A 27,001-nucleotide genomic window follows, 5' to 3' on the forward strand; every position below is an offset into this window, starting at 1 on the left:
AGTAATGTCCATGATAGCAAAATGTTCCAATCTGTTTTGTGAAGTATGTTTAGCATCATTACAGCACATTAAAAGTAAGACTAGATAGTTATTATTGGTGTAATAAATTTTACACTTTTTTAAAAATCTAAGGCAAAAGAATATCCGGACATGATGAAATGGGATAGAACTGAACTAAAAGAAGAGGAGCTGTCTGATATCATTAAAGAAAGAGCTGCTATTATTGAGAAATTGGAAGGAAGGAGGTGCATACAAGTAAGTTACCATAAAATGGTTCAATGAAAATGACTACTTCCTTTTACAGGTGATGTTTAGTTAAGTGTATTTGAACTACTTAAGTTTTAATTGTTAAAATGAAATTGTTCATGCAAAAGATGAAGAGTGAAAAGTGAATTAAGAATACATAGACCTACAGTTGTGAATGGACTTGTAGTGTTTCCTTAAATATTCTAAATGTTGCTTTTGGAGTATGTTGAATTTGACCTACTTTCATTTACATTGACTGCATTATTTGTAAAAGAATTGTTTGTTTCTAATAGCTATTAGTTTCTATTTCTGGATCGTTTTAGTTCAAAATCATTCAATTTAATTCCTATTTGAATTAGTTTAGTCTATAATTTAGTTATAATATTAGTTTCTTGTATACCCATTTAAAGATAATACTAATTCTTTTTTCCTCATACACTAAAGTCATTAAATTGCAATGAAGTTGTGCATTTGTACACTTAACACTGATTATTCTCTTTAGAAGTAAATGTGGTTAGTGCATTCAGTTTCAGATCACCACATTTGAAGCCAGAAGGTCTGCTGTGAGGTTGGTTGTGATGCTTGTAAGCTTGTATTGCAATCAAGAAGATACTTCAAACTGCAGCAAATGGGCATGACTTTTCCAAGTTTCTTTTTTTTTAATGGAAATACATGCAAAATTAGTTTTCAATGGTTTGTGGATCTATGTTGGATATCATGGATGCTAATTTCTCCAATAAGTCTAATATTATATTTGTTCGAATTTCCCTGTGGCTACCTATGTTTTTTCATCTACTTTGAGGAATTACCTCTCTTATATTATTATTCATCTGTTATACTTCCTAAACGCCAAATGTAAAAACTGTTGTATGATCAAGAGAAACAAACGAAAGTTTACTTTACTCTCTTCTGGTACTTTGTGCTTTTCTTTTTGCTATTCTTACATGGAAATGAGAATATTTCAGTTAGTAGTAACGAGTGGCTGAACCACACTATTTACAAGAAATTGTAGCACGGAACAACATACTTTAATCCAAAAGTAAAATACTATGGATATTGGAATGCTTAAATGAAATAAAAAATGTTGGAATACACAGCTGTGGAAAGAGAAAGAGGGTTGATCTTTCAAGGACTCATGGGAAACTGATGTGTATAAGACCATTGGGTTCAAAACTGCCAGTTGTAACAAACTACTCAGCCTATCTTCAAGTTGTTGCTTTCTGTCCAGATTTGCAAAATTAGGTAAAATGATTTAAATTGTTTCCCTCCCCCTTTTTTTTTGAATCTTTACTCCCATATTTTGTTTGTCTTTTCACCATTATGTTAGGTCCTGCTGCAATTTTGTAAGGCTTCAGTGAGCCTATGCCTGGAATATTGTGTACGGCTTTGATTCCCTTACCTAAGAAAGGGTAGATTGCTCTTGTGGAAAAGCAAAGAAGATTCACAAAATCGAGTTGCTAAATTGGCAGTTATGACAAGGAGGTTTGATGATAGAAAAATGGAGGGTTGTGTAGGAGGGCAGGGTTTCATTGGTCTAAAGAGTATGGTAAAAGGTTAGCACAACATAGGATGAAGTGCTTGTACTGTGTTCTATCCTAATCCAGTCCCCCCCTCTCGCCCCGCCCCCCCTTCCCCACCCACCCTCCACACACACACATATATATAAGAGAGAAAGGGGTGCCTCCATTTCATGGCGAGAGGGGAGACATAACAAACAGCTCTTTCATAATTTCTACCAAAGTTGATGACCTCGTTCCATTTCTTTTGCCTGACATGTCTAACCCATTGAAACTTCTCTATATCCTCTTCTCAGCCACACTTTTGCATATCTTTGTATTATTGGCCTTTATTGATTAACTTGGCATACTTAACCAAAATAAAGGACTTAAAATGTTGTTTATAATTCTGCTTGTTCTGATTAGCTTTTTTTTAAACTCATGGCTCTATGTTTAAAGCAAACACTATAATTCAGGGAGAACAAAAGTAAACTTCATCCACCAATCCCATTCTTTATTTCAGCATTCATTCGTTATTTTGTTTTTGGTGTTGAATAGGTTCACCTCGCTCTGCTGCTGCTGAACCCTTCGCACCCTCTCTCTTGCACTGAAACCACTCAGATCCATGATGACAGAACCCAGCAGAGTTCATGGACCTGAAATATTGACTCTTGCCACTAATGTTATCTGACCTGCTGAATATTTTCAGTATTTTCTGTTATGCCACAGTATCATATTCACATTGTCTGCTCACTGGAATGTTGTGAGATGCAAAAGAAAAACTGGGAAGAAGGTGTGATATTTTTGTAAATGAATCCCGTCAGCTGATTTTTTTTTTTGTTTTTTGTTGTTGCATCTATAATAGGCATGCAAAGAAACACAAGAATCTGCTGCAAATTAACTGCATACTAGTATTGCCTTCTGCATTTGAAATACTTTTTATGGTTATTTGACAATTATAGGTTGTCAGAGGACAAGATCCGCCCAACATTCTTCGTGTGGTTAGAAGAGTTCAACTTCCAAGCAACAGTAAGTATGCATTATTATATTGCTTTTTATATTTACTTAAATCTAATTGACAATAAGTTACAAAGTTAGAACTGTAGAAACTTGAGTTGCTACATTTTGTGAAATCTTGATTAATCAGAGTCCATTTAAATATGTAGGTTTGATTAAAGATTTAGAGCACTAAAGCTGAGAAACAGATCCTTTTGCCCATCTAGTCCATGTAGTCCCATTTACTTGCATCTACATCATAGCCCTCCATACCTCTCTGATCCATGTACTGTACCTATCCGAACTTCTCTTAAAAGTTGCAATTAAGCTTACATCTACCTTTTCCACTGGCAGCTCATTCCACACTGGCACCAATCTCTATTAAAGTAGATCCCCCTCAGATTTCCTGTAAATATTTCGCCTTTGATCCTTAACCTACAATACTGTGCAAAAGTCTTTGAGGGGTGTGTGTGTGTTTGTCAACATGGAGCGAAGAGAGAGTTTGTAAATCTGGCAAGAGCAAAGGATGTTGGGAGTGGCAAGGGTAATGTGCTACTGTGCTGCAGGAGGGGTGTGAGACAAGTGGTAGAGAAGGAGTGCTAGGGGTGGGGGGGGGGTTGGTGGTGTGGGTGCAAACACACTCAGCCCTGAGACAGCAGGCAAAGTCAGTTGATTCCAAACAATTGTTTTATTGATCATTACAAAATGACTTCCTGGTGTTTCTGGCTACCTCCCCCTCTCCCTGTCCCCTCCTTTACTCTCTGTATACCCATGACTGTGTTGCTACCCACAGCTCTAATGTGCTAATTTAAATTTGCCAACGACACTACATTGATTGACCTTATCTCAACCAATAACGAAGTGGCCTACAGGGAAGAAGTCATCTCTCTGACACAGTGGTGTCAAGAAAACAACCTCTCCCTCTATGTCACAAAAACAATGGAGCTGGTTGTGGATTACAGGCGGAGTGGAGATGGGCTGGCCCCTATTGACATCAATTGATCTGAGGTTGAGAGGGTAAACAGCTTTAAGTTCCTCGGCATCCACATCACTGAGCACTGCACGTGGTCTGCACACACCAGCTGTGTGGTGGAAAAAGCGCCTCTTTCACCTCAGACATTTGGAGAAGTTTGGTATGGGTCCCCAAATCCTAAACTTTCTACAGGGGCACAATTGAGAGCATCCTCACTGGCTGCATCACTGCCTGCTATGGGAACTGTACCTCCTTTAATCGCAGGACTCTGCAGAGAGTGGTGCAGACAGCCCAGCGCATTTGTAGTTGTGAAGTTCCAGTGATTCAGGACATTTACAAGGACAGGTGTGTAAAAAGGGCCCGTAAGATCATTGGGGACCCGAGTCACCCCAGCCACAATCTGTTCCAGCTGCTACCATCTGAGAAGTGGTACTGCAGCATAAAAGCCAGGACCGAGAGGCTCTGGGACAGCTTCTTCCACTGGGCCATCAGACTGATTAACTCATGCTGATTTGAGTGTACTCTATATTACATTGACTGTTCTATACATTATAAGTTATTACAAATTACTATGATTGCACATTTAGACAGAGACGTAACATAAAGATTTTTACTCCTCATGTATATGAAGGATGTAAGAAATAAAGTCAAATCAAATTCAAATCCCAACCACAATTCCCCTCTCCCTCCCGCCTTCCCACTCTCAATCCATAATAGAGACCCATCTCAAAATCAGGGTTATTGTCATTCACATATGTCATGCAATTTGTTTTTTTTTTGCAGCAGCAGTACAGTACATAAAATTACTACAGTACAATACAAAAGTTGTAGGCACCTTAGTTCTCATTCTCTCTCTCTCTCTCTCTCTCTCTCTCTTCCTCTCTTCCCCCCCCCCCCATTTATATATATATATATGCCTAAGACTACTGCACAGTGCTGTATAACCTGTAATCTGTAATTCTCATCTCACCCAAGCTGAGGAGGAAAAGCTAGCATGCTTATTTAGCATCCCTATTTATCCCCCTCATAATTTACACCCTTCTTTAACAATCCGGGGTCCATGGACCCATTGCTTAATGGTATCGGTCCGTGGCATAAAAAATGTTGGGAACTCCTGCTCTCTTAAGATTTTCTCTCATTCTCAAGTCCCAAAGGTATCAACGTAGATTTCTTCTGCACTCTTTCAAACATATTGATATCTTTCCTGCAGGTAGGTGACCATAATTAGGTCATTCAACCCATCAAGTGTTCTGTCATTCAACATGGGTGGCTTGCATTTCCCTCTCAGTCCCATTCTCCTGCCTTTTTCCTGTAACTTTTAAAACCTTTGCTAATCAAGAACCTATTAACCTTTGCTTTAAATATACCCAATGACTTAGCCTCCACAGCCGTCTGTAGCCATGAATTCTAAAGATTCACCACCCTCTGGCTAAAGAAATTCCTTCTCTGCTCCTATTCTGAGTCTGTCCCCTCTACTCTCAAACTCTCCCATGCTCCCTCTATTTAGGCCTTTCGGTATTCAGTAGGTTTCAGTGAGATCCTCATTCTTCTAAACTCCAGCAAGTACAAGCCCAGAGCCATCAAATGCTCCTAGTATGTTAACTCATTCATTCTTGTAAACTTTGTCTGGACCCTCTCCAATGCCAGCACATCCATTCTTAGATATGGGGCCCAAAACTGCTTACAATACTCCAAATGTGGTCTAAACCAGTAGCATTACATCTTTGTTTTTATGTTCCAGTCCTCTGGAAATGAATGTAAACTTACATTTGCTTTTAAAAACGTAAACACGAGGAAATCTGCAGATGCTGGAATTTCAAGCAACACATATAAAAGTTGCTGGTGAACGCAGCAGCAACTTTTATGTGTGTTGCTTACATTTGCTTTCCTTAGTACCAACGTAACGTTCAAGTTAACCTTTAGGGAATCCTGCACTAGAACTCCCAAGTCACCTCTGATTTCTGAATTCAATTCACTTTTTATAAAATGCTTCATGCTTTTTTTAATCTACTACTTCTTTAGCCATTATACTAATCTATCCAAGTCCTCGCATTCCTTGCTTCCTCTTTGAATTGTTGGTAAATTTAGCCATGATATTATCAATTTCCATCATCCAAATTAGTAATGTATAATGTAAAAAGTAGCGGACCCAATACTGACCCCTGCGGAATACTACAGCTCATCAGCAGCCAACCAGAAAAGAACTCCCCCCCCCATTCCTGCTTTTTGCCTTCTGAAAATCAGACAATCTTCTGTCCATGCTGGTATTATTCCTGTAATACCATGGGCTCTTAGTGATTTTTTTTTAAGTAAACTTTGTGATTATATAACAATGCAATTTATTTATTTAAACATAATAAACGTAGTAAATAAATTTTCAATTTTATTGGAAAATCTTTTAACTATTTGTTTATTTTTATGGCGAAGGTTGGCGGCAAGAATGGGAAAGAAATCCATCTCGGATGGAACAAGAATTGATAGAAGGTATAAGGAACCAAAGAGAGCTGTCTATGAGAAAAGAGATGATGCTTTCAACTCCGAGAGATCATGGGCAGTATGAAGCAGATTTCAGAACCTCGGATAAGTTTTTTGATTGGAGGAGAGATGATAAAGACTTTTATGGAGAAAATGTTGAAGCTGCTGATAGGTTTACAGATAACAGAATGCAATACAGAGAAAATACTTCAAGTGGATATACCGACTTGCATAGAGACAACAAAGAAGAATATGTAGAACCAGCACGAAGTTATAATCAATATTCTGACCAGCAAATAGATGAGCGAAGAGGACTCTATGGCGATCATAAGCAAGAATCGCCTATGTATACAGACTGGAATAAAATTTACCAACAGGAATCTGGAAATGATTTCAGGGGTTCGGACAGATACTCAAATACAAGAAAAGATGAGCACCTTCGATATTTAGAAGATGGTAGAGGCACAGACTACAGGAGAGATGATCGAAAATATGAAAATGAATATATTGCAAGAGAACAAATTAGGTAAGTTTCTATTATTCAAGTTTAATTTATTAAAAGATATGAACTTGTTTTAGTACAGTGCAATTCTTGCATATTATGTTATTTCATTGTCATGCGCTTTAAAGCAATTTGTAAAAACTGAACATAAACTGAAATCAGTCAATCTGTCATTTACACATTACAGAAATCAAATTACCAGATTATGACTTTAAAAGTCATAAAATTTAGAAAATCTTTAAAGGCTGACAGATTGGGTCCAAGGAGGCTGTTTTCCCTGGCTGAGCAGTCTTATTATAAGAAGTAGGCCTCTTAAGATTGTCCTGGCCGACCTATTGTCTCAGCTTACTCCTGCCCCACCGAACTCGTTTCTGCATACCTCGACACTGTTTTATCACCCCTTGTTCAATCCCTTCCGACCTATGTTCGTGACACTTCTCACGCTCTTAAACTTTTCGATGATTTTAAGTTCCCTGGCCCCCACCGCTTTATTTTCACCATGGATGTCCAGTCCTTATATACTTCCATCCCCCATCAGGAAGGTCTCAAAGCTCTATGCTTCTTTTTGGATTCCAGACCTAATCAGTTCCCCTCTACCACCACTCTGCTCCGTCTAGCAGAATTAGTCCTTACTCTTAATAATTTCTCCTTTTGCTCCTCCCATTTCCTCCAAACTAAAGGTGTAGCTATGGGCACCCGTATGGGTCCTAGCTATGCCTGCCTTTTTGTTGGGTTTGTGGAACAATCTATGTTCCGTGCCTATTCTGGTATCTGTCCCCCACTTTTCCTTCGCTACATCGACGACTGCATTGGCGCTGCTTCCTGCACGCATGCAGAACTCGTTGACTTTATTAACTTTGCCTCCAACTCTCACCCTGCCCTCAAGTTTACCTGGTCCATTTCCGACACCTCCCTCCCCTTTCTAGATCTTTCTGTCTCTGGAGACAGCTTATCCACTGATGTCTACTATAAGCCTACTGACTCTCACAGCTATCTGGACTATTCCTCTTCTCACCCTGTCTCTTGCAGAAACGCCATCCCCTTCTCGCAATTTCTCCGTCTCCGCCGCATCTGCTCTCAGGATGAGGCTTTTCATTCTAGGGCGAGGGAGATGTCTTCATTTTTTTAAAGAAAGGGTCTTCCCTTCCTCCACTATCAACTCTGCTCTTAAACGCATCTCCCCCATTTCACGTACATCTGCTCTCACTCCATCCTCCCACCACCCCACTAGGAATAGGGTTCCCCTGGTCCTCACCTACCACCCCACCAGCCTCCGGGTCCAACATATTATTCTCCGTAACTTCCGCCACCTCCAACGGGATCCCACCACTAAGCACATCTTTCCCTCCCCCCCCCCCTGCATTCCGCAGGGATCGCTCCCTACACAACTCCCTTGTCCGTTCGTCCCCCCCATCCCTCCCCACTGATCTCCCTCCTGGCACTTATCCGTGTAAGCGGAACAAGTGCTACACATGCCCTTACACTTCCTCCCTTACCACCATTCAGGGCCCCAAACAGTCCTTCCAGGTGAGGCATCACTTCACCTGTGAGTCGACTGGGGTGATATACTGCGTCCGGTGCTCCCGATGTGGCCTTTTATATATTGGTGAGACCCGACGCAGACTGGGAGACCGCTTTGCTGAACATCTACGCTCTGTCCGCCAGAGAAAGCAGGATCTCCCAGTGGCCACACATTTTAATTCCACATCCCATTCCCATTCTGACATGTCTATCCACGGCCTCCTCTACTGTAAAGATGAAGCCACACTCAGGTTGGAGGAACAACACCTTATATTCCGTCTGGGTAGCCTCCAACCTGATGGCATGAACATCGACTTCTCTAACTTCCGCTAGGCCCCACCTCCCCCTCGTACCCCATCTGTTACTTATTTTTATGCACACATTCTTTCTCTCACTCTCCTTTTTCTCCCTCTGTCCCTCTGAATATACCTCTTGCCCATCCTCTGGGTCACCCCCCCGCTCCTTGTCTTTCTCCCCGGACCTCCTGTCCCATGATCCTCTCGTATCCCCTTTTGCCTATCACCTGTCCAGCTCTCGGCTCTATCCCTCCCCCTCCTGTCTTCTCCTATCATTTTGGATCTCCCCCTCCCCCTCCAGCTTTCAAATCCCTTACTCACTCTTCCTTCAGTTAGTCCTGACGAAAGGTCTCGGCCTGAAACGTCGACTGCGCCTCTTCCTATAGATGCTGCCTGGCCTGCTGCATTCACCAGCAACTTTGATGTATGTTGCCTCTTAAGATTGTGCTGAGGAGAAATTTCTTTATGCCGTGTACAGTGAATTTTGGAATTCTGTGCCTGGTGGTCTGTGGATATGTAGTCATTGTTTTATTTATCAGAGCAATGATCAATGGATTTCTGAATATTAAGGGAATCAAAGGAAGTAGTTTTGATGTGGAAGGTCAGCTAGGGTCATACCTAGCAGAGTATTTATTTTTATTAAGCAATACAGCACGGAGTAGGCCCTTCCAGCCATGCCATCCCACAACTCTGATTAACCCTAAACTAATCAGAGGACAATTTACAATTACTAATTAACCTGTCCCGTATATATGTGGACTGTGAGAGGAAACTCCACGTATGCCACAGGAAAGACGTATTGAGGCTCCTTACAGGGCGGTGTTGGAATTGAACTCTGAACTCTGGAATATCTTGAGCTGTAATAGCGTCATGCTAACCACTACACTACTGTGGCGCAGGCAAGTGATCTTTTCTCCCTCCTGATTTTTAAAAAAAATATAGTTCTTGCATTTTGAGACCTTTGTAAATATCACAGGCACAAAATGGACACAGGTTATACAAAGGAATTGTATGAGTGTTCAATCTTGAATGAATGTTATTTGGTACTGATTAAATTTAATTAGCTTCTGTCAATTATTGGATTGTAATACTAGAAAAATATTCTTGCACTGTTGTGAAGGTACCAGAAAGTGAACACTGTACTATGTCTCAGGAATTTGTGAGGAATGATTGGGGTTCATGGGCCTGGTTTTAATGGAAAATAAATTCCAAGATTAGATTTGTATTTAAAACAAAGGGAGTTGAATTAGAAATCATTAAATATTAATGGTTAAGTGTTGCAATTGTTATAGGAGGGTTTATCTGAGGTTTCTTTACAAATTAAGACATATTGGTATACAGGTTTCCCCTGCCATCTGAAGGTAAAGCGTTCCTATGAAACGGTTCGTAAGCCGGAATGCCGTAAAGCGAAGAAGCAATTACCATTTATTTATATGGGAAAATTTTGTGAGCCTTCGCAGACCCAAAAATAACCTACCAAATCATGCCAAATAGCACACAAAACCTAAAATAACAGTAACATATAGTAAAAGCAGGAAGGATATGATAAATACACAACCTACATAAAGTAGAAATACTTCTCTACAACGATTGCCTGCACAGATCTCCGTAGCGAAAATCTCACGCAAGCGCTCTCGGCAGAAAATCTCACACAAGCGCTGTTGGCATAAACCCGCTCTCCAGTAACCTTTAAACTGTGAAGCTGCCAAGTCTACCAAATAATGCGTTAAAATACACAGCCTATATAAAGTAGAAATAATGTATGTACAGTGTAGTATCACTTACGGGAATTGGGAAGACATCGAGCACACTGATGATGGTGTGTTAGACTGAGTCGTCGCAGGCTGGGTGATGCATTGGCCCCCACCCTCCGGGCCGCTGGCCGGATACATTGCCGCGAAGCACGCAGGGGTAGCTGGGAGGCACACAGCACATCGTTAAGAAAAAAGCCGAAATAAACATGCTAATTAATTAGGTGCTGCCCAGCACATAAATGTCGGTGCAGATCAGAGGGGATTGCGGATTGCACTGTCTTTTATTGTGCACTGATTTTTTCGAGCGCTGATTTTTTATCGCGCGCTGCCTTTCTTCGTAACAGTGAGGTTTCGTAAAACAAATGTTCAAAAAGCGGGGGACACCTGTATTAATGAGGCTTTTAAACAGCTCTATTCTGAAATCATCAGACTTTAATTTGCTGATTTGTGCTTAGGAGTGAGGTATTTTAAGACGTGCAAGCAGTACATTTCCTAATTACAGATCGGTTTGTATATTCTTGCTTACAAAATATTGAAAAAAAATCTTACCATGCTTTCTGGAAGCTTCTCCAACATAACTTAATTGAAAAAGAGGGTGAATAGAAGTGGAATAGCCACCAGTTGTTGACCTAGGTATTAAACTTGGATATGACAAAGTAGCTCTCAGCCAAGTTGAGCTTGCAAAGTCTTCCCCACAAACATCTGGTGAAGCACTGGCGTCCTAATTAGGATTTTTGTCTTGATACGATTGTCCTTGAAGAGTCAAACCTGATATTGTACCAGACTTGGGTGTGTCCTGTTCCCATGGCAGGATGGATCCTTTGGGGGGGGAGGGCAGAGCTGTGGTACAGAGGTGAATGGAGTACCCTAGAATTCCTCAATGTCATCTAGATCCATGTAGTTTCTTGATGCATGTCCAAACATAAACAAGGAAGCTGTCCTCCTCTAGCTGGTATTCTTCTGTTGAACTGTATATCCAAAGGCACTCTGAACTGAAGACTTGTCCATTGCTAGAAGTTGGTTAGTAGCACTACCATTTTCAAAACTGGTGCTGTCATGCAAGTTTGAAATGTGTTGTTTTGTGGCAGCAGTACAGTGTAATATATACAAAATACAATAAATTTATTTATAATATATAAAATAAGTAGTGCAAAAAAGGGAGCAAAAATATGAGGTAGTGTTAATTGTTTGTTTAGAGATCTAATGGCAGTGAGGGGAGGATAAAGCTGTCCCTAAATCTGTGTAGCTACCAGATCAGGTCTGTGGCAGGCAGTGAGTAAGCCAGCACTAGCATTTAAAGCTACTTGATTTAATTCTTGCCTGACTGTCAGTAGCAAATACACTTGCCATGATAACGCTGGCAGACATGACCACCAACCACATAGCTCTTGTGGAGATGGATTCCCCTCTTCACACTGAATCACGCAAAATGGACTGAACTGGGAACAGATCTGACAGCTCAAACTGGGATCCATGATGTATTTTGGGACACCAACAACAGTAGAAATTTGTAATTTCATGATCTAGCATACCTTTCACTATTATAAATGCAAATCAACTCTGGTTCATTGAGGATTAGAGGATTACCGGTGGAAGAACTGGGTGATGCTAATAACATGGGAATACCTCTAATGTTAAATAGCGTGCAGAAGACAGAGCAAAGTGATCCTACAAGCAATGGGTTAGAAACTCAATTAGCCATGTAAATAGTGTTGCTGTAGAGGCAAGTCACAGGCCGGGTACCTTACAGCAAGTGACTCACTCCTGACACCCCAGTTTTTTTTCTATTATCTTCAAGGCACATATTGGGGGTGTGTTGGAATGTGTTGCACTTAATGAATGAATGCAGCCCCTCAACGTTCAAGAAGCTTGCCTTGCAGGGAACAGAGTGGCTCATTTGACCGGTACCTCCTCTGCCACCCTAAACATTCATTCACTGCAGTATCGTTTATAAAATGCATTGTACTTATTTAATTAGACTACTCTGACGGTGCCTCCCAAACTCCCCACAGCCTTAACCAGAATCAGAATTCTGCTAAATCAGAATCAGGTTTATTATCACCAGCATGTAATGTGAAATTTGTTAACTTAGTAACAGCAGTTCAATGCAATACATAATCTAGCAGAAAGAGAAAAAAATAAATAAAAACATAATAAATAAACAAGTAAATCAGTTGTGTATATTGAATAGATTATTAAAAAAATGTGCAAAAACAGAAATACTGTATATTAAAAAAAGTGAGGTAGTGCCCAAACCTTCAAAGTCCATTTAGGAATCGGATGGCATAGGGGAAGAAGCTGTTCCTGAATCACTGACTGTGTGCCTTCAGGCTTCTGTATCTCCTACCTGATGGTAACAGTGAGAAAAGGGCATGCCCTGGGTGCTGGAGGTCCTTAATAATGGACGCTGCCTTTCTGAGATACCGCTCCCTAAAGATATCCTGGGTTAGTTTGTAGGCTAGTACCCAAGATGGAGCTGACTAGATTTACAACCTTCTGCAGCTTCTTTCGGTCCTGTGCAGTAGCCCCTCCATACCAGACAGTGATGCAGCCTGTCAGAATGCTCTCCATGGTACAACTATAGAAGTTTTTGAGTGTATTTGTTGACGTGCCAAATTGTTTCAAACTCCTAACAAAGTGTAGCTGCTGTGTTGTCTTCTTTATGACTACATCAGTATGTTGGGACCAGGTTAGATCCTCAGAGATCTTGACACCCAGGAACTTGAAGCTGCTCATTCTCTCCACTTCTGATCCCTCTATGAGGATTGGTATCTGTTCCTTCGTCTTACCCTTCCTGAAGTCCACAATCAGCTCTTTTGTCTTACTGATGTTGAGTGCCAGGTTGTTGCTGTGGCACCATTCCACTAGTTGGCATATCTCACTCCTGTACGCCTTCTCGTCACCACCTGAGATTCTACCAACAATGGTTGTATCGTCAGCAAATTTGTAGATGGTATTTGAGCTATGCCAAGCCACACAGTCATGTGTATATAGGGAGTAGAGCAGTGGGCTAAGCACACACCCCTGAGGTGTACCAGTGTTGATCATCAGCGAAGAGGATATGTTATCACCAATCCGCACCGACTGTTGTCTACCGGTTAGGAAGTCGAGGATCCAATTACAGAGGAAGGTACAGAGGCCCAGGTTCTGCAACTTCTCAATCAGGAATGTGGGAATAATGGTATTAAATGCTGATCTATAGTCGATGAACAGCATCCTGACATAGGTGGTCTAAAGCCATGTGAAGAGCCATGGAGATTGCGTCTGCCGTTGACCTATTGTGGCGATAGGCAAATTGCAATGGGTCCAGGTCCTTGCTGAGGCAGGAGTTCAGTCTAGTCATAACCAACCTCTCAAACCATTTCGTCACTGTCAATGTGAGTGCTACCGGGCGATAGTCGTTAAGGCAGCCCACATTATTCTTCTTAGGCACTGGTATAATTGTTGTCTTTTTAAAGCAAGTGGGAACTTCTGCCCGTAGCAGTAAGAGGTTGAAAGTGTCCTTGAATACTCCTGCTGGTTGGCACAGGTTTTCAGAGCCATACCAGGTACTCCATCAGGACCTTCTGCCTTGCGAGGGTTCACTGTCTCTTTAACTCTCTTTAAGTGTAGTCTAAATCCTTGTTCTCCCTACCCATGAAACTAGAAACCTTGTAAATTAGAGTACATGTTTAATTAATGCACACAGGAGCTGGCAAACCCATCTGGCTGGTCTCCCTACTGCTCGTCATATGTACGAGCTGTAAACAAATATTCAAAATCTGGTATTTGTAACCTTTACCATAGTTCGTGTTCTCAATTTGAATAACATCTTCAGCTGATATATGACTAGTAAAGTTGAATGAACTGGGCATTATTTCAGGCAAGTACTGTTAAGGAAGTGCTGATGGTAAGTTGAATGAATTTAGTTCAACACAAATTGTTCAGAAGAAAAGCAATGTGTTGCTTTTAGAAAATGGCACGTTTAATATGCAATCAACATTCAGTGTGTGTTACATGAACAATTTTCATATAGTTATATCATCAAAGTTCAGCTGCTTTTACATCCATTTATGCATCAAAATGATTTTCAAATTTAATATATTGTTTTATGCTCAGATCAATGTAATATGAAGGATGCTCAAAACCTTTTTTTTGTGTTACAGGAAACCAGACTACTGGATGGAGCAGAAGGTATATCACGGTATAAGTGGATCAAATAGTTGTTGCTTTTTCAGAACTTCTGTGAATTATTTAACCTTGTTTATTCATCACAGAATATTGCCTGTTGTCCTTATGCTTATTCCTGCAATTATTTTTTCTGTAAATATCCAGTTCTTTTCTGGCAGTTACTGTTGAATCTGCATGCATTACATGTTCAGTGAATGTATTCTGCAACACAGCCATGTGCAGTGCAATATGTTTTCAAAATTACGCCTTGTTTATTTTGTATATAGTTTATCTTGAATCTGATGCTCTCTGCTTACTGATGCTGCTACAGTGAAAGCAGTTTCTATTCTTTGGAAAAACTCTTGGCTCCCTTTTAACCTTTTTTTTTCTCCCAAGAAGAATCATCCCCTGCTTAAAATACCTAGGTTTGAAGTAGGTTATTTGGCCCATTTGGTCTATTACCAGCCTTGATGTTTTGCCTTAGCTTCCTTTCATCCTTGCCTAACAAATCAGCTTAATCCTCTATTCATTTCTCCCTCTTATGCTTAACTATCTATTCCCTGATAGCATCTATTGCAAGTCACAAATTTTCAGACCTCTGTGATTGTTTATTCCAAACACCCCATCTGATTGATTATTAACCTGCTAGTTTTTGTTCTTAATTGGAAAGGTGCTAACTCATTCTTGAACTGGAAGACCCAGAGTCTCCCGGGGAACTACATCTGCGATCGCGCTTTTCAAACTTGGAAGACTAAGGGTATTTTACGGTTTTTGGATTTATTTTTAGATGGTTCCCTTATGTCTTTTGAACAATTATCTAATAAATATAACTTATCAAGAATACATTTTTTTAGATATTTACAAGTTAGAAATTTCCTAAGTACTATACTTTCTTCCTTTCCAATGCTTCCTCCTATAGATATTTTAGATTCGATAATTAACCTTAATCCATGTCAGAAAGGTGCATCGGCTATGATTTATAATATTATTATGAAACTTAGGAAAGCTCCATTTGATAAGATTAGGGTAGATTGGGAACAGGAATTGGGGCTTACCATTTCTGTGGATGATTGGGGGCAGATTTTACAATTAGTTAATACTTCCTCTATTTGTGCTAAACATTCCCTAATTCAATTTAAAGTGGTTCATAGAGCACATATGTCCAAAGATAAGTTAGCGCGTTTTTACTCGCATATTAATCCTTTCTGTGATAGATGTTCGGGGCAGATAGCCTCTTTAACTCATATGTTTTGGTCTTGCCCTACTTTGGAAACTTTTTGGAGAGATATTTTCAATATTATTTCTAAGGTATTAAATATAGATATCTCTCCTCACCCTATTACTGCTATCTTTGGACTACCTAAAATTTCTAGTAATCTTTCCCCTTCAGCCCGTAGAATGATTGCATTTCTTACTTTAATGGCGAAAAGATGTATTTTACAACATTGGAAAGAGCTTAATGCTCCAACTACCTTTTTTTGGTTTTCTCAGACGATTTTATGTTTGAATCTGGAGAAAATTAGAAGTAACCTTTATGATTCTTCATTTAAATTTGAACAGATTTGGGGACCTTTTATTCGATATTTTCATTTAATGTAATATTTACCCTTCTTGTTTTTTTTTCACTGTTTTAATGGAGGTCGGGATTGAGGACGTGATTTTAAGTTTAACTCTGTTTGGTTTCAAGTTAGCCCATTGCTTTGCTTTGCTTTTAGTTAGTTGCACGGTGGGTTTTTTTTTGGGGGGTTTTTTTTTCTTTTTTTTTCCATTGATATATATAAAATCTAGTATACTATTATGTTATCTTGGTTTCTTATGCTTAAATTACATTGTTTGTAGTATTTTCTTTTTGGTATTGTTATCTTTTGGAATTTTATTATACTTTAACATTGTATTAATGTTTATATGGCTTACCTTTTTTGTATACTTACTCAATAAAAAGATTTAAAAAGAAAGGAACTACATCTGCGTGAAGTGCATCCTGCTGCAGCTCCTTCAAGACCATGTTAAAGATCTGGAGCAGCAACCAGATGACCTTCGCCTTGTACAGGAAAGCGAGAATATAATTGATCAAAGTTACAGGGAGGTAGTCACCCTGACGTTGCAGGAAGCGAGTAGCTGGTTGAGAGTGCAGAGTTTGTATGTTCCCATCAGGATTAAAGGCAAAGTGAATAAGGAACCTTGGTTCTCAAGGGATATTGGAACTCTGATAAAGAAGAGAGAGATGTATGACATGTATAGGAAACAGGGAGCAAATAAGGTGCTTGAGGAGTATGAAAAGTGCAAAAAAATACAAGCAAGAAATCAGGAGGTCTAAAACAAGACATGAGGTTGCTTTGGCAGTCAAGGTGAAGGATAATCCAAAGAGCTTCTACAGGTATATTAAGAGCAAAAGGATAGTAAGGGATAAAATTGGTCCTCTTGAAGATAAGAGTGGTCGGCTATGTATGGAACCGAAAGAAATGGGGGAGATCTTAAATGGGTTTTTTCTGTCTGTATTTACTAAGGAAACTGGCATGGAGTCAGTGGAAATAAGGCAAACAAGTAGTGAGGTCATGGAACTTATACAGATTGAAGAGGAGGAGGTGCTTGTTACCTTGAGGCAAATCAGAGTAGCTAAATCTCCAGGACCTGACAGGGTATTCCCTCGGACCTTGAAGGAAACTAGTGTTGAAATTGCAGGGGCCCTGGCAGATATATTTAAAATGTCGGTATCTATGGGTGAGGTGCTGGAGGATTGGAGGATAGCTCATGTTGTTCCCTTGTTTAAGAAAGGCTCTAAAAGTAATCCGGGAAATTATAGGCCGGTAAGTCTGACGTTGGTAGTAGGTAAATTATTGGAAGGAGTACTGCGAGATAGGATCTACAAGTATTTGGATAGACAGGGACTTATTAGGGAGAGTCAACATGGCTTTGTGTGTGGTAGGTCACGTTTAACCAATCTATTGGAGTTTTTCGAGGAGGTTACCAGGAAAGTGGATGAAGGGAAGGCAGTGGATATTGTCTACATGGACTTCAGTAAGGCCTTTGACAAGGTTCTGCATGGGAGGTTGATTAGGAGGATTCAGTTGCTAGGTATACATGGAGAGGTAGTAAATTGGATTAGACATTGGCTCAATGAAAGAAGCCAGAGATTGGTAGTGGAGGATTGCTTCTCTGAGCGGAGGCCTGTGACTAGTGGTGTGCCACAGGGATCAGGGCTGGGTCCATTGTTATTTGTCATCCATTATCAATGATCTGGATGATAATGTGGTAAATTGGATCAGCAAATTTGCTGATGATACAAAGATTGGAGGTGTAGTGAACAGTGAGGAAGGATTTCAAAGCTTGCAGAGGGATTTGGACCAGCTGGTAAAATGGGCTGAAAAATGGCAGATGGAGTTTAATACAGACAAGTCTGAGGTATTGCAGTTTGGAAGGACAAACCAAGGTAGAACATACAAGGTAAATGTCAGGGCACTGAAGAGTGCAGTAGAACAGAGGGGTCTGGGAATACAGATACAAAATTCCCTAAAAGTGGTGTCACAGGGAGATAGGGTCGTAAAGGGAGCTTTTGGTACATTGGCCTTTATAAATCAAAGTATTGAGTATAAGAGTTGAAATGTTATGGTGAGGTTTTATAAGGCATGGGTGAGGCTGAATTTGGAGTATTGTGTTCAGTTTTCGTCACCAAATTACAGGGAGGATATTAATAAGGTTGAAAGAGTGCAGAGAAGGTTTACAAGGATGTTGCCGGGACTTGAGAAACTGAGTTACAGAGAAAGGTTGAATAGGTTAGGACTTTATTCCCTGGAGCGTAGAAGAATGAGGGGAGATTTGATAGAGGTATATAAAATTATGATGGGTATAGATAGAGTGAATGCAAGCAGGCTTTTTCCACTGAGGCTAGGGGAGAAAAAAACCAGAGGACATGGGTTAAGGGTGAAGGAGGAAGAGTTTAAAGGGAACATGGGGGGGGGGGGCTTCTTCACACAGAGAGTGGTGGGAGTGTGGAATGAGCTGCTAGATGAAGTGGTAAATGCGGGCTCACTTTTAACATTTAAGAAAAATTTGGACAGGTACATGGATGAGAGGTGTATGGAGGGATATGGTCCAGGTACATGTCAGTGGGACTAGGCAGAAAAATGGTTCGGCACAGCCTAGAAGGGCCAAAAGGCCTGTTTCTGTGCTGTAATGTTCTGTGGTTCTATTTGAGTAAATCACTCTAAAGGCAAGGTATCAGCATGAATAGAAATAAGATTTAAAAAGATCAGCTTTATTTGTCACATGTACATTGAAACGTACAATGAAATGTGTCATCTTTCTGGTCAATCGGTGATTACTAAAACTGTGAAGTGATTACGACTAGCTGACAGAAGTCATAGAGTAGGGATGAAGCGGTCCTTTTCAGGATGGCTGCTGTGACTACTGGAGTTATGCAAGGGTTAATGTTGCGACCACAAAATATCTCACCATTCTTGCTCTATTGTCTTTACAATTTTCTGAAACCTGATTATAGATTTTCTACTGTATTTTTCATGAAATAACTTGTTAACATTGCACAAATGAATTTGTGTTCAGTTGTTCAATGATCTGGAAGTATTGACAGTTCAGGGCTTGTGTTTCCTGCCCCTGGTTTTCCGCTTGGTCACCACCTTTGCTGTTTATCTTAAACCAATGGAATTTGCCCTTGATGCACGTTGTTCTTTTCTTTAACATTATCTTTGATTACTGTTACAATTCATCCTTCCTCTTCTTTCCTGCTCTGTATATATACTGTACTCAGAAATATTGTTAGCATTCTAATCAGTCTGAACAAGGCCTTCAGTGAACATGTGACAATTTGTTTCTGCTGCTCTCCAATCCTATTGGGCATGCGTTGCATTTTTTTTTAGAAATATATCTTCTATCAGCTTGCTATGATCTGTTTTACACTTCTCTGATTGTTTTAATGATGCTTGTGTTACTTGATTCTTTCTGTAATTTCTTGTTTCATTCTACTACATCTTTTATCAAGTTAATGTAAATACACACCATGGCTTTATACATTTTTTTGTAATTAGACTATTATCATTGAAACCTTTGAACAAGTTTAATCTTGGGAAGCTATGGCATTAAGCTGTTCCATTGAACATAGTGTTCTACATTAGCTGTTGTAACCTAAAATGCTGGAAATTTCTGATTTTGAAAAAGATTTTATGTTTGGAACTAGAACATTTTCTTATTGTAAGAATCTACAAACTATATCAAGTTGTCTTTTTTTTTTGTACATTTTTTAGCTTTGAAATAACTGCCATGGACAAAAGATTCAAAGTACATTTATTATCAAAATATTATGCAGTATACAACCCTAATATTCATCTTCCCACAGACAGCTATGAAACAAGGAAACACCATGGTACCTGTTTAAAGAAAAGATCAAACACCTAACACACAAAAATAAGAACAAATTGCACTAACAGCAAAAACCGAGAGGAAAACATAGAATATAAACATCAATCCACAAAGTTATTGAGACGGTTTAGAAATGTTCACTTCAGTTCAGTTCAATTTGGCACTGTGTTCGTTGATTGCAGGCCAGATAGCCAGTCCACCATGATAAAAAAAAACTGTATAAAATATCAATTTGTTTCTTTTTTTAAAAAAAGGTTGTAACTCTTCCAGAGTTGTCTTGGTGGCTTCTTCACTAATCCCCTTCTTGCACGGTCACTCAGTTTTTGAGGATGGCCTGCTCTGGGCAGATTTACAGCTGTGCCATATTCTTTCCATTTTTTGATGATTGACTTAACTGTACTCCAAGGGGTTTTCAGTGACTTGGTAATTTTCTCGTATCCATCTCCTGACTTGTGCTTTTCAATAACCTTTTTTCCGGGGTTGGTTGGAGTGTTCTTTTATCATCATGGTGTAGTTTTTGCCAGGATACTCACACCAGCATTTGAACCTTACTGCTGGTATTAGTGTATTTTTGTGTATACAGGTGTATTTTTACTGTAATCAATTGAAACACCTTGACTGCACACAGGTGATCTCCATTTAACTAATTATGTGACTTCTAGAACCAATTGGTTGCACCAGTGATGATATGGTGTGACATACTAAAGGGTTGAATACTTATCCAATCAATTATTTTGTGTATTATATTTGTAATTAATTTAGATCACTTTGTAGAGATCTGTTTTCACTTTGACACAAGAGATTTTCTGTTGATCAGTGTCAAAAAAGGTCAAATTAAATCCACTGTGATTCAATGTTGTAAAACAATAAAACATGAAAACTTCCAGGGGAGGGGGGAATACTTTTTTTAGGCACTGTATATTTGTGAACAAAATTTTATCTTGAATTTTCTTCTATTTTATAGGATGATTTTTCCCAATCACCAAATTTTTCAGATGTGGGTGATCTTGATCTTAAGAGAAAGAAATTGTATGACTATTTGGTGAGTCTAAATTCATTTTACTACTGTCAACAACAAAGTGATATGAAAAGGAACTCGGCTTAATCTGTGAAGAATCCAAAGTATATGAGAATTTGTTACTTGATTGGAGGTAGAAAATTCGCTTATTTGCAAAATAACACAAATTTAGTTTTCTTAGTAATATTTATTCATCCTTGGCAATCAATCCCTCAAGTCTTTTGTTAACTATAATTGGTCTGTATCTCAACTTTGTAGTTCTGTATTCCTAATATACAACGCTATCCCTCTGTGTTAGAAGTCTTGGTATTTATGGGATAGTGATTTCTGCATTTTGAAATTCAAGTGCAGTGTACCACCTAGTGGTAAATAATGGATTTTTCATTGTTTCAAAATAATCTGTGCTGCAAGTACTGTTGAGATTTTACTTTCCTGAACAGCAGAAATGGAATATCAGAATAATGGATACCCTGTTTTGGTTGGTGGGCTGCCATAGCAATTAATTCTGGGCTTCAATCATTTTGAAGGTTATGTAGCCAAATTTGCTAACAATACAAAAATAGGCAGGAAAGCAAGCAAATGGAATTAAACAGGATATGCTTTTGAAAAATTTATTAGATGGTATATATATTTGTGGGGGATTGAGGTTAAGTACTTGTGTAGGAAAATAGAACATCAGAATATCGTTCATATGGAGAGTACTGAATGTTGCTGCACCTTCGATGACCTGACTAATCAAGAAACTACAGTTGCAAGAAAAAGTTTGTGAACCCTTTGCAATTACCTAGTTTTCTGCAGTACTTTCTCATAAAATGTGGTCAGATCTTCATCTAAGTCACAATCATAGACAACCACAATCTGCCTAAACTAATAACACACAAACAACTGTACTACTTCTCATCAATATTGAGTACACTACTTAAATAATCATAGTCTAGGTTCAAAGAAGTATGTGAACCTCTGGGGTAATGCCTTCTACAAAAGCTATTTGGAGTCAGATGTTCCAATCAATGTGATAAGATTGGAGGTGTGGGTTGTAGAGAAGCCATGCCCTATTTTTTTAAAAAAAGCACCCAAAGTCAGGTTACTGACCGAGCCTGCTCTTCTTGAGAAAGATCTGTTTATGTGCACCATGCCTTGATCAAAACAACTTTCAAAGAACCTTTGAAGAAGAATTGCAGAGATATGCATGAAGCTAGAAAAGACTACAAAAGCATTTCTAAAGATCTGAGTGTTCATCAGTCCACGATAAAGAGAAAATGCCTACAAATGGAAGAAATTCAGTCCTGTTGCTACTCTCCCTAGGAGTGGGCGTCATAGAAAGATCAAACCCAAGAGCACAGTGCATAAGGAGGTGATAAAGAACCCAAGGGTAACAGCAAAAGATCTGCACAAATCTCTAGAACTTGTTGGAAATCTCTGTTCATGTAAGAAAATACTGGAGGAACTCAGCAGGCCAAGCAGCATCTATGGAAAAGAGTACAGTTGACATTCTGGGCTAGGACTGGAGGGAAAAAAAGATGAGGAATCAGAGCTAGAAGATAGGGGGGAAGAACCACAAGGTGATGGGTGAAACCGGAAGGGGTGGGAGAGAAAGGGGTGAAGTAACGAGCTGGGAAGTTGATTGGTGAAAGAGATACAGGGCTGGAGAAGGGGGATCTGACAGGAGAGGACAGAAGGCTATGGCGGGGGGGGTGGGGGGCATTACAGTAAGTTCGAGGAATCGATGCTCATGCCATCAGGTTGGAGGGTACCCGGAGAATATAAGGTGTTGCTGCTCAAACCTGACTATGGGCTCATCACAACATTAGAGGAGGCCATGGACTGGCATGTCAGAATGGGAAGTGGAATTAAAATGGGTGGCCTTTGGGAGATTTTGCTTTAGCTGGCGGATGGAGCATAGGTGCTCAGTGAAGCGGTCTCACTGATATACAGGAGGCCACACCGGGAGCTGCCGATATAGTAGATGACCCCAACAGAGTCATAAGTGAAGTGTTGCCTCACCTGGAAGAACTTTTTGGGGCCCTGAATGGTAGTGAGGGAGGTGGTGTAGGGCTGGTATAGCACTTGTTCTGCTTGCAAGGATAAGTACAGTGGGGTAGGATGAATAGACAAGGGAGTCCATAGGGGGTGATCGCTGTGGAAAACAGAAATTGGTGGGGGAGGGGGGAGGGAGATATGCTTGGTGATGGGATCCCGTTGGAGATGCTGAAAGTTGGGGAGAATTATGTGCTAAACATGGAGGCTGGTGGGGTGGTACGTGAGGACAAGGGGAACTCTATCCCTGGTGGGATGGTGAGAGGATGGGATGAGGGCAGACGTGTGCAAAATGGAAGAGATGTGGTTGAGGGCAGTGTTAATGGTGAAGGAAGGGAAGCCCCTTTCTTTGAAGGTGGAGGACACCTCCTTAGTTCATGATTCCACTATAAGAAAAACACTGAAAAAGAACAGTTTTCAACAACCGCTCTCCAAAAAGAACATTGCTGCATGCCTCAATTTTGCAAAAGACCACCTGGATGTTCCACAACACTTCTGGGACAGTGTTCTGTTGACAGATGAGACTAAGTTGAATTTTTTGGCAGGAGTGCACACCGCTATGTTTGGAGGGGAAAGGGCATTGCACACCAACACCAGAACCTCATCTCGACAGTGAAGCATGATGGAAGGAGATCATAGTTTAAGGCTGCTTTGCTGCCTCAAGGCCTGGACAGCTTGCAATCGTGGAGGGAACAATAAACTCAAAATTTTTGTCAAGACATTTTACAGGAAAATGTCAAGATAGCAGTCTGTCACCTGGAGTTTAATAGAAGTTGGATGATGCAACAAGACCATGATCTGAAATACAACAATAGAATGGTTTAAAAAGAAAAAAAAAATTCTGTTTTGGAATGGCCAAGTCAGAGTCCAGACCTTAACCCGTTTGAGATGCTATGGCATGGCCTGAAGAAGGCTGTTCATGCATGGTATCCCAGAAAGATTGATGAACTGATAGGGTTTTGTATGGAGAAATGGTCTAAAATTTCTCCTCGCTGTAGTGCAAGTCTGTTCAGCAGCTACAGGAAATATTTGGTGGAGGTTACTGCTGCAAAAGGAGGTTCTACCAGTTATTAAATACAAGAGTTCACATTTTTTCCAGCCTGGGACTGAATGATTAAACAATGTGTTCAATAGTCATAGTCATACTTTATTGATCCCGGGGGAAATTGGTTTTCGTTATAGTTGCACTGTAGTTAATTAAATAGTAATAAAACCATAAATAGTTAGATAGTAATATGTAAATTATGCCAGGAAATAAGTCCAGGACCAGCCTATTGGCTCAGGGTGTCTGACCCTCCAAGGGAGGAGTTGTAAAGTTTGATGGCCACAGGCAGGAATTACTTCCTATGATGCTCTGTGCTGCACCTCGGTGGAATGACTCTCTGGCTGAATGTACTCCTGTGCCCAACCAGTACATTATGTAGTGGATGGGAGACATTGTCCAAGATGGCATGCAACTTGGACAGCATCCTCTTTTCAGACACCACCGTCAGAGAGTCCAGTTCCATCCCCACAACATCACTGGCCTTACGAATGAGTTTGTTGATTCTGTTGGTGTCTGCTACCCTCAGCCTGCTGCTCCAGCACACAACAGCAAACATGATCGCACTGGCCACCACAGACTCGTAGAACATCCTCAGCATCATCCGGCAGATGTTAAAGGACCTCAGTCTCCTCAGGAAATAGAGACAGCTCTGACAGCCTCAGTGTTCCTTGACCAGTCCAGTGTATCGTCAGTTCGTTTCCCCAGGTATTTGTAATCCTCCACCATGTCCACACTGACCCCCTGGATGGAAACAGGGGTCACCGGTACCTTAGCTCTCCTCAGGTCTACCACCAGCTCCTTAATCTTTTTCACATTAAGCTGCAGATAATTCTGCTCACACTATGTGACAAAGTTTCCTACCGTAGCCCTGTAGTCAGCCTCATCTCCCTTGCTGATGCATCCAACTATGGCAGAGTCATCAGAAAACTTCTGAAGATGACAAACTCTGTGCAGTAATTGAAGTTCGAGGTGTAAATGGTGAAGAGAAAGGGAGACAAGACAGTCCCCTGTGGAGCCCCAGTGCTGCTGATCACTCTGTCTGACACACAGTGTTGCAAGCACACATACTGTGGTCTGCCAGTCAGGTAATCAAGAATCCATGATACCAGGAAAGCATCCACCTGCATCGCTGTCAGCTTCTCCCCCAGCAGAGCAGGGCGGATGGTGTTGAACGCACTGGAGAAGTCAAAAAACATGACCCTCACAGTGCTCGCTGGCTTGTCCAGGTGGACGTAGACACGGTTCAGCAGGTAGACGATGGCATCCTCAACTCCTAGTCGGGGCTGGTAGGCGAACTGGAGGGGATCTAAGTGTGGTCTGACCATAGGCCAGAGCAGCTCCAGGACAAGTCTGTCCAGGGTCTTCATGATGTGGGAGTCAATGCCCACCGGTCTGTAGTCATTGAGGCCGCTAGGGCGTGGTGTCTTTGGCACAGGGACCCTCCGGAGCCTCAGGCTCAGGTTGAAGACATGGCGAAGTACTCCACATAGCTGAGGGGCACAGGCTTTGAGCACCCTAGTACTGACACTATCCAGTCCTGCAGCCTTGCTTGGGTTGAGACGTTTCAGCTGTCTTCTCACCTGTTCAGCTGTGAAGCCCACTGTGGTGGTTTCGTGTGGGGAAGGGGTATAGTCATGAGAGCAGGGTGGGGGGACTGTGAGGAGGGATAGGAGGGGAGAGTGGAATATATGTTGGTTGGGGGCGGACAACAGATGACTCGTGGGGGATGGGCAGGGGTCACAATGTCAAATCTGTTAAAGAACAGGTTAAGTTTGTTGGCCCTGTCCACACTGCCTTCAGCTCCTCTGTTTCTAGTTTGCCGGAACCTGGTGATGGTCCTCATCCCACTCCAGACCTCTCTCATGTTGTTCTGCTGGAGTTTTCACTCAAGCTTCCTCCTGTGCCTGTCTTTAATAAAGACATGAAAAGTACGATTGTGTGTCATTAGTTTAGGCAGGCTATGGTTGACTATCATTATGACTTAAGTGAAGATCAGACCACATTTTATGAGCAATTAATGCAGAAAATCGGTTAATTGCAATGGGTTCACAAACCTTTTCTTGCAACTGTATAAACTTCCACTTTTAAATTACTCAATGACTTGGCCACAACAGCAGGAAATTCCACAGATTCACCACCCTTTGGCTAAACAATTTTTTTTCTCATCTCTGTTCTAAAATGACATCCTTCTATTCTGAGGCTATGCCCTCTAGTCCTAGATTGTCCCACTATTTGAAATATCCTCTCCATGTTCATTCTGTCTAGACCTTTCAAAATCGGTGGGTTCCAATGAGATTCCCCTTCATTCTTCTAAACTCCAGCGAGTACAGTCCCAGAATTGTCAAACATTTCTCATATATTATTCTGGGTTCTTTCTTGTAAATATTCTTTTGGACCCCCTCCAATGCCAGCACATTCTTTCTTAGGTAATGGGCTCAAAACTGCTCACAATATTCCAAGTGTGGTCTGACCAATGCCTTATAAAGCCTCAGCATTGTATCCTTGCTTTTATATTCTAGACCTATTGAAATGAATGCTAACATTTTATGTACCAGTTCAACCTGCAGTTAACCGTCAGGGAATTCTGCACTAGGACTCTCAAGTCTCTTTGCACCTCTGATTTCTGAATTTGCTTCCCATTTTAGATAACAGTTTACATCTTTATCTCTTCTACCAAAATGCATGACCATACACTTTCCTACACTGTATTATACCTGCCACCTTTTTGACCATTGGACTCTGTACAATTCCTTCTGCAGACTCCCTGCTTCAGTTTATCCCCACTTATCTGTGTATCCACCAACTTGCCTCAAAGCCATGAATTCCATTATTCAAATAATCAACATATAATGTGAAAAGTAGCAGCCCAAACACTGCTCCCTGTAGAACACCACTAGTCACCATCAGCCACTCAGAAAAGGCCCACTCCATTATCTTGTTTAGTACCCTCATATGTGGCTCTTTGTCAAAAGTCTTCTGTAAATCCAAGTAAACAATGTCCTTTGACTTCCTTGTCTATTCTGCGTATTATTTCCTCAAAGAATCTGAACAGATTTTTGTCAGGCGAGATTTCTCCTTAAGGAAACTATGATGATTTCAGCCCATTTTATATTGTGCCTC

The 27,001-nt window shown here is 40.6% G+C and overlaps 1 protein-coding gene across 6 annotated transcripts in view; it reads left to right on the forward strand.

Moving 5' to 3' along the window:
- Nucleotides 1-27,001, forward strand: part of LOC134344317 (uncharacterized) — a 54,769-nt gene that overhangs the window by 14,374 nt on the left and 13,394 nt on the right. For all 6 annotated transcript variants that reach the window (XM_063043883.1, XM_063043881.1, XM_063043879.1 and 3 more), the window contains 5 exons: nucleotides 133-255; nucleotides 2,705-2,771; nucleotides 6,139-6,712; nucleotides 14,405-14,432; nucleotides 20,746-20,823. In XM_063043883.1, coding sequence (XP_062899953.1) covers nucleotides 133-255; nucleotides 2,705-2,771; nucleotides 6,139-6,712; nucleotides 14,405-14,432; nucleotides 20,746-20,823 — 870 coding nt within the window. The remainder of the gene's footprint in view (nucleotides 1-132; nucleotides 256-2,704; nucleotides 2,772-6,138; nucleotides 6,713-14,404; nucleotides 14,433-20,745; nucleotides 20,824-27,001) is intronic.

The sequence above is a fragment of the Mobula hypostoma genome, chromosome 3 (assembly GCF_963921235.1).
Source record: "Mobula hypostoma chromosome 3, sMobHyp1.1, whole genome shotgun sequence".
Taxonomy (NCBI): Eukaryota; Metazoa; Chordata; class Chondrichthyes; order Myliobatiformes; family Myliobatidae; genus Mobula; species Mobula hypostoma.